This window comes from Prunus avium, chromosome 6 (genome assembly GCF_965620075.1).
Source record: "Prunus avium chromosome 6, drPruAviu1.hap1.1, whole genome shotgun sequence".
Classification (NCBI taxonomy): Eukaryota; Viridiplantae; Streptophyta; class Magnoliopsida; order Rosales; family Rosaceae; genus Prunus; species Prunus avium.
The window spans coordinates 28,438,989-28,453,925 of NC_142289.1; the positions used below are offsets into that span (position 1 = coordinate 28,438,989).

Here is a 14,937-nt window from a genome sequence, read left to right on the forward strand (position 1 = left end):
GAATCCAAATGGGGGATACTTCCTTATTTATATTGTAAATTTAAGTAAATTGAGTAATATAAAAATAAATGAAAGTAAAAGGACAAAGACATTTACTTAAATGTTCAAAATGGAAATAAGGTAATCTGTACACCAGTTCAGCAAAGGGGGAATTTGAAGCACTTACAATGATTTTTCCGGTAAGGGGAGGTGTTAATAGGTCCGCCACTAGCCATGTCAAATCTGTTTCCAATTTCTAAAAGCAAAAGTTATGATGCTGGTAAATTTGTAGTTCAATTGTTTCATTTATATTTTTGAGTTTTTGGAAGTCATTCTTTAGACCATTGTTTATGGAAAGTTTGATGATTTGCAGCATCAATGATTACAGACAATAAAAGCACAGTGATTATCATCCATAGCTTTGTCTTTGGTTTTTCCTTTTGTATTTCCTAGAAATTGATTTTAGTCAGAAATTTTGATTTCCATTTTAAAAAGTTTGTTCTAGAAAATACAAAATCCAAATACTATGAAGTGTGCACAGGAGAAGATCCTCTTTTTTCTTTTCCAAAATATAAATAGTCTGTTGTATTAATATGATATTTCATACCCCTAACTTATCTTTTATAGTTAATCTTCCCTTTGTGTTTTGCAAGCTTCAGTCATTGGCACTACTACAATGATTTTTGGTCGCGCAAAGGAAAATTTCGTCGCGCAAAGTTTGCGGGACAAAATTTTGGTCGCGCAAGTTCTGTCGCGCAAAACTCGTAAAGAATGGGTTTGCGCGACGGCGAAAATTCTTCGTCGCACAAAACCATTTTGCGCGACGAACCATGACGATTTTGCGCGACGAAAATAACAACTTTGCGCGACGAATCCTGAAAACTTTGCGCGACGGACAATAACAACTTTGCGCGACGAATATTAATACTTTACGCGACGAATATTATATACTTTGCGCGACGAATAATATCTCCTTTGCGCGACGAAAGTTAATGTCGCTCAAGTGTACTTTGCGCGACGAATGTTAACGTCGCGCAAAGGTTTGCGCGACGAAATATTCATTTTTTTTAATTTTTGTTTTTTGAAAATTTTAAACTAAAATAAACTAATTTAATAGTTTGCGCAACGAAATATTTTATCACGCAAGGTTTTTGACATTTTTTTTAATTATTTCTCTTATATCAATTTCATTATATTAATTTTTTTTAATTTAATTTAATTGTATGATTTTATTTTTCTTAATTACTTTAATTTAAATTGACATATTCAAAATAAAATTACATAAGAAAAATAGTGGTCAAATTATCCAATAGCATATGTATTCTATGAAACCAATTTCAACGATCCAACCGTCAAACTTGTTTGTTTATACTTCGAGATCGTATACGCCAGAAATCGGAAAAAATAAACATTCAGAGATTAAGTAATAGGACAAAACTTTTCAACGGTTATAAACGAAAAATCACGATTTAACGGTTATTTCAACTCTAATTTTGATGATTTTTTACAGCTACACTCCTTGACCCTATATGAATACAATGAACCACTTCGATCGTCAATTTAAAATATTTACACTAGTGGATACCACAAAATCTTATGTTATATTTAACAAAAGTATAAATAAACTCTTAATTGTTAGTGAATATATTGTTTTGATGGCATACACATTCTACGAAACTAGTTTCAACGATCCAACCGTCAAACTTGTTTATTTATACTTCGAGATCATATACGCCAAAAATCGGAAAAAATAAACATTCAAAGATCAAGTAATAGGACAAAACTTTTCGACGGTTATAAACGAAAAATCATGATTTAACAGTTATTTCAATTTCGATTTTGATGATTTTTTACAGCTACATTCCTTGACCCTATATGAATACAATGAACCAATTTGATCGTCAATTTAAAATATATATTTTCTAACAAAAACCCAATCCGAACTACAATAATATATTTTTCTAACAAAATAATTTTGTTATTTTATTTATTTTAGTATAGACTTTGCGAGACGAAGATTATTATTTCGTTGCGCAAAAGTTATCCAAATTTTTTTTAATTTTTTATAAAAATTTTAGTAAAGACTTTGCGAGACGAAGATTATTATTTCGTCGCACAAAGGCATCCAAAAATTTTTAAAAATAATTCTGTGCACCGAATTCTATTATTCGTCGCGCAAAGTTACTTTTCGCGATGATTCTTTGTCGTCGCGCAAAGTCACTTTGTGCGACGATTTGTTTTTCGTTGCGCAAAATTGAGTCGCGTAAGACTTTGAGCGACGATGATTTGTATTTGTCGCGCAAAGTCACTTTGCGCAACTAATTTTTTTTTTTCGCGCAAAGTTTGGTCGCACAAAGGTTTTTTTTTAGTAGTGTGGGTATTATTGTTAAAATTGTTTTCTTGGTCTTGGGAATCTTATTCCAGTATTTTAACTTCCTTGTAGATTCAAATGCAAGTTTGTGCTCTTTCATTGAATACAAGAACATAACTTTATTTCAATTTACAATTTCTGCGATTTATTGTTGTGCAAAGGTGAATTGTTAGCTTTTGGTGAAACATGAAAATTCTTGTTTGTTTATGACAGAAAACAGATGAATGAATAGTTGTTCTAGGCTCTTTGTTTGTTATTTTTTAGGAATCTATTGAAAATTTGTTAATAATTGAGATTGTGACTTGCCAATTGCCATGTTCAGTATTGTTGTTATTGTCAAAGCAAATTATGCGATTTATTCAAATAGTTATACTCTGGCTGCTTCTTCTAATTAGTTTTGTTGCTGTATACATTAATATAAATTAATTTATTTGAAAATTAGGGGAGGAAAAGTGTGTGTTTATCTTTGTAGATAGAGATAGGAAAGAGACACTTGAGACTCAAAGCTTTTCTCGCTGTAATGTAAATAATGAATTACATACTAAGAAATTACGTGTCACATTATATATATATATATTTTTTAGAAGTGTGTGTTACTCATTTTGTTTATTTGTGATGTTGCAGAGGTTGTTCTTTGGTTTCAGAGTTCCACTGGTGCTACGAACGCCACCCTTTCGGTAATAATATTTCTGCTATAGCATAATCATTGTTATGTTTTTATATGACTATAAGGTTTTCTATGCTTTATAATCCACTCATAAATGGAAGATTTTGATTCATTTAAGTTGTCTTCTAAGTTCAAACTGCTCCTCTCTGCAAATGGTTTGTTGCAAATCACAATTATGGGCCATTGAATTAATTTCCACAAACAAATTCATCCCATTGGATTAACTAATTATATAGGATTTGTTGTAGATTTTATGGAATTTGTTTTTTTTATAAAACATTTGACATTGGTCTACACTATCTTGCATGCATATGGATTTTGAAATGAGTTGTGTTGTGTTTATTTAGTTTTCTCTTTGTGGTATTGGTTACTTTTCAACCAATTAAGATTTGATTGTCCTCTCAAGGAATTTGAAAAGAAACCAGTCTTCACTTCATATAGTCATATTTTTCATGTTTTCAGTTGTTTGTGTAAGAAAAGGAAATGTAACATAATTTTAACTTCATTGTAGATTCAAATGCAAGTTTGCGCTCTTTCATTTAATACAAGAACATAACTTTATTTCAATTTACAATTTATGCGCTTTATTGTTGTGCAAAGGTGAAAACAAAAGCAATCTACTTATTCAAGTTGAGTTTGATGACAAAGTACAACTTCTTGAATTAGGCTCGGAGCCATTTGATCAAAAATTTGTTGAACATGAGAAAAAAAAAATTGCTAAATGCTTCCGCTCACTCCACCACTTTTCTCAAAACAAGCTCCGCCTACATCTCTCACTGTCTCACCCAGCCCTTCTCCAGCAAAGCCCATTTCAGATTCAAAAAAGAGGTATAGACTAGCAGTTAAAGAGAGCTCTTTTCAACTCTCTCTCATAGGGAAAAAACTGAAAAGGTTAGGATTTATATACCATGTAACCCAGAATTGCTGAGGCGCAAGGAAGTCAAATTTGTGAAATTTGAGAAGAATTCTGGAACTTGAGTAGACAAATTGATTTCCTCTATACGAATAACTGAGAGTGAGTGAAGTTTCAGTAATGAACTATCAAAAGGGCCTGAAATATTAGAAGCGGACAAGCTCAACACCCTCAATTTTGGCAGTGAAGATGATATAGCTTGGCACCACTGAGCCCCATGTGCTGATATATTCACACCATCAAGATGAAGTTCAACAAGCTCAGAAAGGTTGCCAAGGAGTACATTCAAATTTGGATTCTCAAGTTGCAGTGAAGGAGTTCCGGGAACGTAAAAAAAGGTAGATAAATCAAGAGTTACCAACCTCGTCAGGTGTGAAATCTCACTTGGAATCTGCCCCACAAAGCCAGCATTTGACAGGTTCAGATAACTCAAACCGGTCAGCTTGTCGAACTTGGATGGAATCTGAGTATATTCGAAGTTATTGTAAGCCAAATTCAGGTTCTCAATGTACTGCAGACCAAAAAGAGCACTCGAATTATCAAGTCCACCTGAAATTGACTCGCCGCTTAAGTCGAGATGGGAAACACAGCCATCTTTACAGTACACACCTTTCCAATAGCAGTAATCTGAGCCATTGTTCCATTTCACAAGTTTTTTAGATGATGTAGAGTCAAATTTGAGGCTGTTCTTCAACTGAAGCAACAAAGATTTCTGATCGCTGGGACATTGGCTAGAGACCACAAATACATGGACGCTGAGTGAAACATAGTAAATAAGGATTAAGAAAAGCCATGAAAACAGAGGAATTCTCATTGGAAGCTCTGGCTGGCTGCTGATACGTGACAGCAAATGTGGTGAAGAACAGATTAAGCTAGGATATTATAGTTTGCAAATGTGGCTTCAGCAGTCGTGGAAATATGAGATTGCTTAGTGACTTGCAAATGTGGCTTCAGCAGTCTTGGAAATAGAGACGCTGAGGAAAACTGAGATAGTGATGGATTGGCTTTAAATTAAATTTTGTGGAAAATGTCTCCACAACAATTGTGGTTTGCTTGACTTGTTGAATTTTAAGTTTTTTGCCGTCTACTTAATGGGGGTGTTGCAATGTAAATGTATGTAGGTTGTTTTATTCGATGTTTGACCAAGTACGAGGGGACTATTGACTATTGAATAAGTCGCTGAATTTCTGGGTTCATGACTCATCCATAGTTTGAATTGTGAAATTGCATGGTCGTGCCTCGGGATGAATTTGAGCCATTTACAACAAAGAAAAACTAGCTGTGAACTTTGCAAGCACGTGTTAAAATGAATGGATGTTCAAATATTGTTCATCTTCTTGGAATGCAACTACAAAATAAGGGCCGTGTTGCCAACTTTGGCGGAATTTGCCCACTCAGCTTGTTCTGTGACAGGTCTAAGGACTCGAGTACCCTCATGTTACCAAATAACTCATTTCCGGATAAGTTAAGGACATATAGTGATTTGAATTCTCCCATTTCCTTAGGTATTGTTCCACTGAAATTGTTGCAGGAGAAGTTAATCAAGGTGAAGATTGATAGAATCTTTAGCAGATCCATCTCTAAACCTTTGTTGGTAACTGTTATACCATCCTCAAAAGAAAAACCAACCCCGTCTCTACCTGCGGTGAAAAATTCTAGGAATTTGACCTTCGCTGGGGAGTCATCTTTGTTAGCCATCATTGACCGCCATGTTGTCAAAGATCTTCTCGGTATTTCACCACTGAAATTGTTGTGAGCTAGGTTTATGATTTGAAGCATTGGCCAGATGCCATTGGTCTTGGGACATTCAATGCATCCGTAGAATTTGTTGGGTTCTTTTTTGTGTTTTTTAAAGTGGCCTGGCTTCTGTTGATTTTCTTCTTCTGCAGAGTTAGCTTTGGGTGCGGTGGTTGTATCATAAATAGTAGGATTTTATGTGTTGTTTTGTATTGTTCAAAAGTCACCTGGGTTTTTTTTATATATTTTTTATATTTTTTATTTTATAGAGTTTGGGTAGTGTTGGGTTTTACTATATTTTAGACACTATTTTGGGACTTGAATGTGAAGTTCTCTTAATTTTTTAAGCTCCGCGTTGTTGTGAAAATCTCTTAATTTTTGCAAGGGATGATCCACAACGTTAACCTCCACACTTAAAGTTGGTTTGTTTGGGGGCGAAATCTAATAGGGCGAGTTTGGATCTGGATATTTGGTTCACTTTTATTGGATGGATTTCAATTTACATAAAATCCTCTTAGAATTAATAAGACCAAATTTGAAATTTGAAATTACAAATAAAACTAGGAATTTCAATGTATTTGAACTTGTTTGAAGTTTACTTTTCTCTCCTATGTTCCTATCTCTCTCCTTATGTCTTATATATATCTCTCTTTCTCTCTTTCTCTCTCTCTCCCTCTCCCCTTGCTGCTCGTCTATCTTTCCTTTATCTTTTATCTATCTCACACATGAGAGAAACTTGCATGTCATTATCTCTGACCAATCACGTTCCATCTTGCGTAATAAAGATTTCACATGGCGGAACGAGTTGGATGGAGATAGCAAAATAGTGTTATCTTTATAAGATGCAATTTCTTCTCCACACACACACACACACACTCACTCTCTCTCTCTCTCTCTCTCTCTCTCTCTCTCTCTCTCTCTCTCTCTCTCTGTGTGACATATCCCTCTCTTTGCTCAGTTGGGTCTCTCCCGATCTGCCTTTCTCTGTACCCCTTCGATTTCTCACCTCTCCGCTGACTCTATCTCTTCTTCATGCCAAATCTCAATGAGATCTCTCTCCTCCTTTGACACACACACACACACACACTCTCTCTCTCTCTCTCTCTCTCTCTCTCTCTCTCTCTCTACTTTCGAATCTCCATCACCAGCATTTTTGCAATTTTTTTTTGGGATAAGTCGTATAGACTCTTTGTGTTTTCTGTGTAATTTTCACCTATACTTGAGAGCTTCCCATCTCTCTTTTGTGAGAGTTTTATTTGTTTTGTTATGGCTTGATTTTTTCAACCTTGATCTTTTTTTGAGTTCTAAGTTTGCAATCTTAGTTGGAATGCCATTATCAAAGAATCTTTAGTCCTGCGTGATTGTTAGTGGAGGCGCACCTAATTGTTTTTATTTTGATGTTAGATTTCTCCATTATTGTAATGGCCCTTTGTGGCTATAGTTATTTGCCGTTTGTAGCTAATGGCTTTTTTGGATGAATTCTGAATGTAATATCAGAATTTCTCAACAAAAAAAATATATTAATAATAACACTTTCACATATGCGCCCAACTTTTGTTTGTAAATAGACAAAAAAAAAATTGCTCTTAGAACATCTTCAAGAGACTCTTTAAATGTAGCTCTTTAAATACAAGTTTATTTATGTACGTGACACTTTGAAGACAGAAATATGTTACTTAAGAGTTTTACACTTCTACGGACTGCAAATTTCAGTATTTTTTTAAAATAGTTTTTTAATTACAAGTCTCTTTATTTCTTTTCTTTATTAATTGGTTTCTTTATATCACATGCATTGTTGCTTTTTTCTGATATAAATATAGTCACTTTAAAAACGCAAGAGCAAGAAGTGGTGAGGTTCCCAATTTGGTGACTTGGTTTGTGAAATCTCTTGGAACTACGTTGTTTGATGTGACTTTACCTATCTAATTGGGGAAATAATTTGTGGGGTCTTGACGATGCTCTTAATAAGCCTAATATTTTTTATATTCCAGATTCGAACTTTCGTAATTTTTAAGTTCCATGTTTTGGACCGAAAGATAGGCCTCAATTATTTTTGTTAAATATTAATGCTAGCTCAAGGTTTAACATGATGGGGCCGGCCGGCCGGCCGGCATATGGGATTAGGAAGATCATGCTGTATGTCCAGTCACATCAAGGAATACCCCTACATCATGTAGCTATAGCTTCCAGGGTCCTTAATTATGATTAATTAGCACATAGAGTACCAATGGTTACACATATTCTTGCTCTGTTCTATCTTCTAATTAATTTTGAATGTGGATATGGAATATGCTAGTCTTGATGATAAGTTATTTTCAATTTCTTGACTTCTAGGCCGAAACATGTTTTCTTGTGGTGATCTGTTGTTGCGGTTCATGCTTTAGCAAAATCCTTTTATTTTTTAATGGCAATATATTTAAAGTTTTTATCATGAATGGTTCTTGAAGTTTTCAAAAGTCCTCATTTGAGTTATATGACTTTCAAAACAATCAACATGATCTTTAATCTTTTGGTCCACATTTCGTTACATTTCGATAAAATCTTCTTGAAAATTGGTCACTTATTAACAACACATGTCAAACTTTAAAGGGCTATAATCATGCATGAGTAATGCTATTTAGACACACAACATTGACCACCTTAGCTGACCACTTTATGTGGCAACTGATGTGTCATGCCATGTCAATTAATGAATGTTGTCATGAGGCCACTTACTAGGAACGCTAGGGTTTTTTAATTTGTTTTTTAATTGACATGGCGACATTCATTAATTGACTTGATATGACACATCAATTGCCACATAAGGTGGTCAGCTAAAGTGGTCAATGTTGTGTGTCTAAATAGCATAATATGCATCATATCCACCCATAACACTAATTATAGGTGAGAATTGGTCATTTCGTCACATTTCCTCAAAATCTTCATGTTTTTGCTTTTCAAAGCTATTTGTTCTCCTTGATGGAACCCATACATGAAACTCAAAATTTAGGGCCAGTTTGGCATTGCTGTGCTGTGAAAATAATCGTTGTCAGATTTGCTGTGAGAGAAATCAACTGTGAGATAAAGCAGTTTGGCGTTTGGTAAACTTTTTGTTAAAAGTGTTGTTGATATTGATTTCCTCATAATTAGAAAATGATTGTGGCATAATCATTAAACCCAGCACCTCTTCAAAACTGATTCTTGCATAATCAGAAAATGAAAGCACCTCATTAGCTGCTTTCCCTTATAGCTTTCTCTCACAGCAATTTTTAACAATAAGTGATTTTCTCACAGTTTACCAAAGGGGCTGGACTTCCCAAATTTTTTTTAAAATCACTTATCACCCCAAATAAGCAATGCCAAATGGGCACTTAGAAAAATGTCCTTGCATGTTGAGCAAAAGCATGAGTTTTAAAACTAAAACGAGTTATATTTTGATGGTAATGTACTTGTTTCAATTCATGTGATAGAGAAAAAAAGATGAAGTAGCGCATTGATTGATTTAAGAACTTTTCAAAAGTTCATGAACCACTTGTTATAAAACATCTTATAAACTGATGTTGTAGACATCCATTAGTAACACTTTCTTTTAAAATACATGGTTGCTTAGATAAACTAGAACCTCAGTGACAAAATGTAATCTACCAATAGTCTAATCAAAAGTAATTAAGCATTATAGCTAGCTCTCTTTTACATGTAGAGTGTAAAATATTTGTATGCCCTAGAAGAAGTGGAAAATAAAATTAGTGGCAGAATCGTGATCAGGAAAAGATGCTAGAAAAAAAATATAGTACAAACTCAGTGATAAACATTATCAAAAGTAATCCCAAAGAAAAAAGAGTGTTAAGGATTCTGTATTTAGCAACCCCACTTTCTCCCCATTACTAGTTCAAGAACAGAAGAATGACCCAACTGAATCTCACTTTGTTGAAATGACTCCTTACCACTACCCCTAGGTTTATGGCTTTTGGGGCTGGTGGAGTTGCTTTATACCCACAGCTCTACTTAAAGTATAACTCTTAAATTGGTAATTTCACTTGTGAACTTGTTAGTTTGGGAGTGTTCAAACAAGACCCATGTCAAAAATTTACCTTATTAATTTCTTAAACATTTGTACAAAAGGCCAGGGGACTTTCTCAGCTTGAGAATGTCTATAGCAGAATTCATTCCTTCTAATATCCATTCTTTTTGTTGAAGAAAAGAATTTTTTTAAAAAAACAGAAAATGAAACCTTCACAAATGCTTCCCTCTCCCCCCAAAACACCCACCCACCCAACCCCCACACACAATAGAGAGATATTTAAAAAATAAACATTTTGTAATTATTTAATCAATAAATCATAATTTGACACATATATAAATAAGTAATTTGAATTGAAATAAAAAAGTTCATATGAACTTATCAAACTGTAATTTGTCCATAAACAAATTGTCTTGAGTTTTCTTTTTATCATGTATGACGTGCCGCAATTGATCGGGAATAGCAAAATAGTGTTATTCCTGTTTCACCTAGGTGTTTTTGTACCTCCTTCATGACCATCATGATTTAGCCATACATAACTATGGACCACACACAATGTACCTAGAGAGACACGCATATGCATCAATAATTATTAACTTAGAAAAAAAAAAAAAAAAAGAAGAAGAAGAATATAGAATTGGAATAATCTAGCAAATCAAATCCCATCTCTTTTATTTTTGCTTAGCTAGTGTGTGCGCTCCTGCACACTGACTTAGAAAATGTGATAGTTGTAAGAGTATTACAAGACGTTGCAGAGGTACGTACACAAAAAAGACTGAAGTCTAAACTTTAGACTCTAAAGCGAATGTCAGGTTTTCCAAATTGCTCCTAATGTTTAATTTCTTGGTTTAATATCGATCTTGTTATAAAAAATATAAAAAACTTGCAATTTGACATAAATCTCTTATTTCTCTCTTTATTACATGAATGTTCTTTTTATTAGTCACTGGAATGTAGAAAAAAGTTCTTGATAGTTACTTATTCACAGTATTCATATATTTGATATTTTGTTCAATGAATTATATAAATATTCAATGCTTTTCTTTAATATATATACTTGTTAGGTTTTTTAGGAGCAATGGCCTCTTAATTTGTACCGGATTGACAATTCGGTGTTTGAATTCGAACAATGACTGCTATAGTTCCTTAACTCCACTTTCATTAGCACAATTGATCCTCCATCATATTTTCTGTTAAATGAGTTTAGAATTCGGATAAATAATGAACACATTCAAACCTACAAAGGCATTTAACCAAAAACAAAACAAATAATAAATAATATATATTTTTCAGGATACCCTTTGCCTTGAAAGTTCAGCAATTATAGAAAACACTATCCTAAACTTTTTATGTGTACCTCTCTCTTAAACTTTTTGTTGCCCCCCCCCACGTCCCTTGAACATTCATGGATTCTCCATCTCTTCAAGGGTTCTTCTCTCAACAACACTATAAATATGGGGCATCTCCAATCCAAACCCAATTAACAAACCCTGCTTCCTCAAGAAAAACAGAAAGGTTGTGTACATCTAACTTCATCATGGCAAAGATGTCAGATCCTCTTGTGGTTGGGAGAGTCATTGGAGATGTTGTTGATTACTTCTCCCAAAGTGTAAAAATGACAGTCACTTACAACTCCAACAAGAAGGTTTATAATGGTCATGAGCTATTTCCTTCCACACTAACCCTCAAGCCTAAGGTTGAGGTTCATGGAGGCGATTTGAGGTCATTCTTTACACTGGTACATATGTCTACTTCCCAGCTATATTTTTCTTGTTTTCATTAATACCTAGTTTTTTTTTTCTTTCTAAATATGGATTTAATTTGAATTGATCTTTTCCTCTTTGCAGGTTATGACCGATCCAGATGTTCCCGGTCCTAGTGACCCCTACCTAAGGGAGCATTTACACTGGTAAATCCTCTGTTGAGATATGATTTAAATGAGGAAAAGAGACAAGCTAATTATGCCACTAATTTTTATATACCTAGTTCCAATTAAATAACTTGTGCCCTAATTATGGGGTATATGGTTGACAGGGAACGATGACAGGGCTTTATTATCTGCATCAAAATTAAAATGCGAAAATAAAATCCTTCTACCCTTGAGAAGTATTGTTAGTAATTAGGCATTACGAATTTTATAAGACCTCACTAATTATGCAGATTCAAAAACTATAGATGCTCTCCTTGAGTCTAATATTCTTTTGGTTTTAAGTTTGTATGTTTACATAATTGACTTGGTATATAGTTTTTCTTCCTTTGTTAAATCCATGATGGGGAGAGAGAGAGAGAGAGAGAGAGAGAGTTCCCATTTCTCCTTGTAAATTTTTGACAAAAACCAACATGAGAAGACAAGATATAGATGACTTAATTGCATACACATGCATTTAAAATGTTCCTTAAGCTTAAAATATGTACTTTGTGTTTTTATTTTTTTGGTCAATTAAAAATATGGCTAATTCTGCCATCTTGATTACAGGATAGTGAATGACATCCCAGGCACAACTGATAACACATTTGGTAAGTCCCTTCATGCTCTTAGAGAGAGAGAGAGAGAGAGAGTAGATGATGATGAATATTAACTAATTAATATGGTTTTTTGTTTTCTTTTCATGCTATAATCAAATGCAGGAAAAGAGGTGGTGAAATACGAAATACCAAGGCCAAACATAGGGATCCACAGGTTTGTGTTTCTTCTGTTCAAGCAGAAAGGCAGGCAGACAGTGATCCCTCCTCCTTCAAAAGACCACTTCAACACACGAAAATTTGCAGAAGCAAACGACCTTGGCCTTCCTGTGGCTGCTGTCTTCTTCAATGCCCAAAGGGAAACTGCTGCCAGAAGACGCTAAAACAAGTACCCAGAAAAAGCCAACTCCAAGCTAGAACTTGAAATGGATAACTACAATTATAATAAACCAGGGGGGTGCGTTTAACCTAACATAATGATTAATTAGAGGAAGTATTGCACGCCCCCCTTCTTCTTAGTGTTGCTGTCTCTATTAGTTTATGTCTCGTGTAAGTTTATGTACCTTTGCTGTAAAATAATTATAATAAATTAAGAATAATCTACTCTTGCTAGACCGGTGTTACCAAATAAACAATTATGTTATCAGACTCTGAATTAGTAACGCAATTCTCAATAAATTAATACATGGAAAGAACAATTTCTATTATAGGCTTCTCTAGCGGGCTGTACATTATCTTTTTCTAGTTGTACTTTATATAAGGCATGCCCTAACATGAGTCTATGCACGGGGGAGGGTGCCCTAAGACTGAAGGGCATGTATATAGACGTTAAAAGTCTAGGTTTTTACCTATAAGCGGTAACCCTTATATATTACCATTTTTCCCGCAGAGGCTTCTGCTTTTTTGATCTGTGCACTCTGAGAAATTTTTTACCTTAAAGTCACGGTAAAAGTTTCACCCTTAGATATGGTACAGATAGAAATTATGTGGAAAGAAACTCAGTTTGGGAAAATCTGCTTTATGTACTGAAAGAATCAAGGATGATACTTCTAAAAGGAAAATAAGTTTTTTTTAATATAAAAAATTTAGAAAAATGTATTGTCATTTTACAGTTCCTTGCATTGGGTCAGCACATACGAAATTGGGATTCGATTTGTGTTTTCTTCTTTTGCTTATAGGTTGGTTTAGATGATGACTTATTAGCAGGTTTAGAACGTTGAATGTTTTTTTTTTCTTTTTTTTGGAGTATAAGTGATAGTCTAAACTAGAGGGGATGGGGATTTCTCACACATACAAACAAATAATCCCATAGAGATTCGAACATAAAACCTTTTGTGAACTATTCAAACCCTAACAATCATCGCTTACTGCCACAGCGGGCCCCACGTGCTGCTACCGCTCATTATTTTTCAAATTTATAAATTTTCAAGTTTTAAACTAAATTGTCCAATTGATGATGATTTGTGAACTATTTGATTGAAATTGAATTTATGATTATTTGGATATGAAATTTATAGTTTATTGATATTGGTTTGATTTATTGGATAAGGTTTTTGTTTGTTGATTGATTAATTGATTATGGGTTTTGTTTTGGATAATTGTCATGGGTTTTGTGTTTTGGCTGTAATGTTTTTTTCACCATAAATTATGAATAAAAGTAATATCTTTTAGATTTTAGGAGTACTTTTCGTCCAAAAAATTTTGAGAACTTCTACTATCAAATTTATGACTTTTCGTCTACAGAATTACCTGTCAATGACAATTAGCATACCCACCATGCCGTTTCCGCAGAAATGGCAACAGTTGAAGCAGTGCTCGAGTGTGTCCCATTTTGTGAACCAAACAGTTCCTACCCCTTTTTTTTGGAGATAAATCGATCAAAACAGTTCCTACCCCTAAAGATATGGTGTGTGGACGCCCTTTTGATATCAGGCCACGTGTCCCAAAGATATGCTCAAGCTTCACCTAGGGACCATGCACATCATACAGAAACCTCAGATTTACATGTACTTTTTGGTTGAAATCTGCGATTCATATTTGGCTAGACTGCTACTTTGCACGTCCTCTCGCCTCCCTTCACCATGCGAGAAGGACAGGGACCCTTATGCGAGTGTCTCCCTTGGGAATTGAGATTTGAACAAGTCAATGCATATTATTATTTCTCTTTATTTTTACTTTTGGCTACAACAACCGACCTATCAAATTTTCTTATTTGATTCGGATAAGGCACATAAAGCCTACAATATTCTTAATGACTAATGGTAATAATATATTTTCTTAGACAGACCATATTGAAAGACGGGAATATTAAACATCTAACTTAAAGTGTATGTAACCACTAATTTCTTATGCAAAGGATTCATTAGTGTAGTGGTTTGGAGTATTTACTCATTTAGGTAAGGTTCTGACCTTTGGATTCGAGTTCTAGCATCCGTGTAGTGTGTGTGAGTTTAATATATTATCGCCCCTCTCAATAAGAAATGTCCTAAAAAAAACACTAGCTCTTTACAAATGTTTTACTTATTTGACAATAAATTTTAATGACACATTCACACAATAATTAAGCAGGGCACTTTCTAACATTCAATTTGAAAATATGGGTATTCTTTTCTCTCTCAATTATAGAGAAACACTTAGGTCATGTTTGGTATCCTACTCAAAAAAAGTAAACTAAAAAGCTATGATTTTTTAAAAAAACATGAGTTTTCAAATAGTGATTTTAAGATCTAAAAACTTGTTTGGTATTGAACTCCAAACTATTTTTAAGATCTAAAAAAAATTAAAATCAGAAAATTAGAAACCTAATC

The 14,937-nt window shown here is 34.0% G+C and overlaps 2 protein-coding genes across 2 annotated transcripts; one reads left to right on the forward strand and one right to left on the reverse strand.

The window, feature by feature from the left end:
- Positions 1–3,916: 3,916 nt before the first annotated feature.
- On the reverse strand, positions 3,917–5,628 carry LOC110763294 (receptor-like protein 6). Its single transcript, XM_021966049.1, has 2 exons — positions 5,306–5,628; positions 3,917–4,685 (listed from the first exon to the last, which is right to left on the reverse strand). Exons 1-2 carry the CDS (start codon positions 5,626–5,628, stop codon positions 3,917–3,919), a joined length of 1,092 nt encoding a protein of 363 aa, XP_021821741.1.
- Positions 5,629–11,149: 5,521 nt separating this feature from the next.
- On the forward strand, positions 11,150–12,750 carry ATC (centroradiali). Its single transcript, XM_021966077.2, has 4 exons — positions 11,150–11,405; positions 11,515–11,576; positions 12,144–12,184; positions 12,296–12,750. Exons 1-4 carry the CDS (start codon positions 11,205–11,207, stop codon positions 12,511–12,513), a joined length of 522 nt encoding a protein of 173 aa, XP_021821769.1. The 5' UTR covers positions 11,150–11,204; the 3' UTR covers positions 12,514–12,750.
- Positions 12,751–14,937: the final 2,187 nt, after the last annotated feature.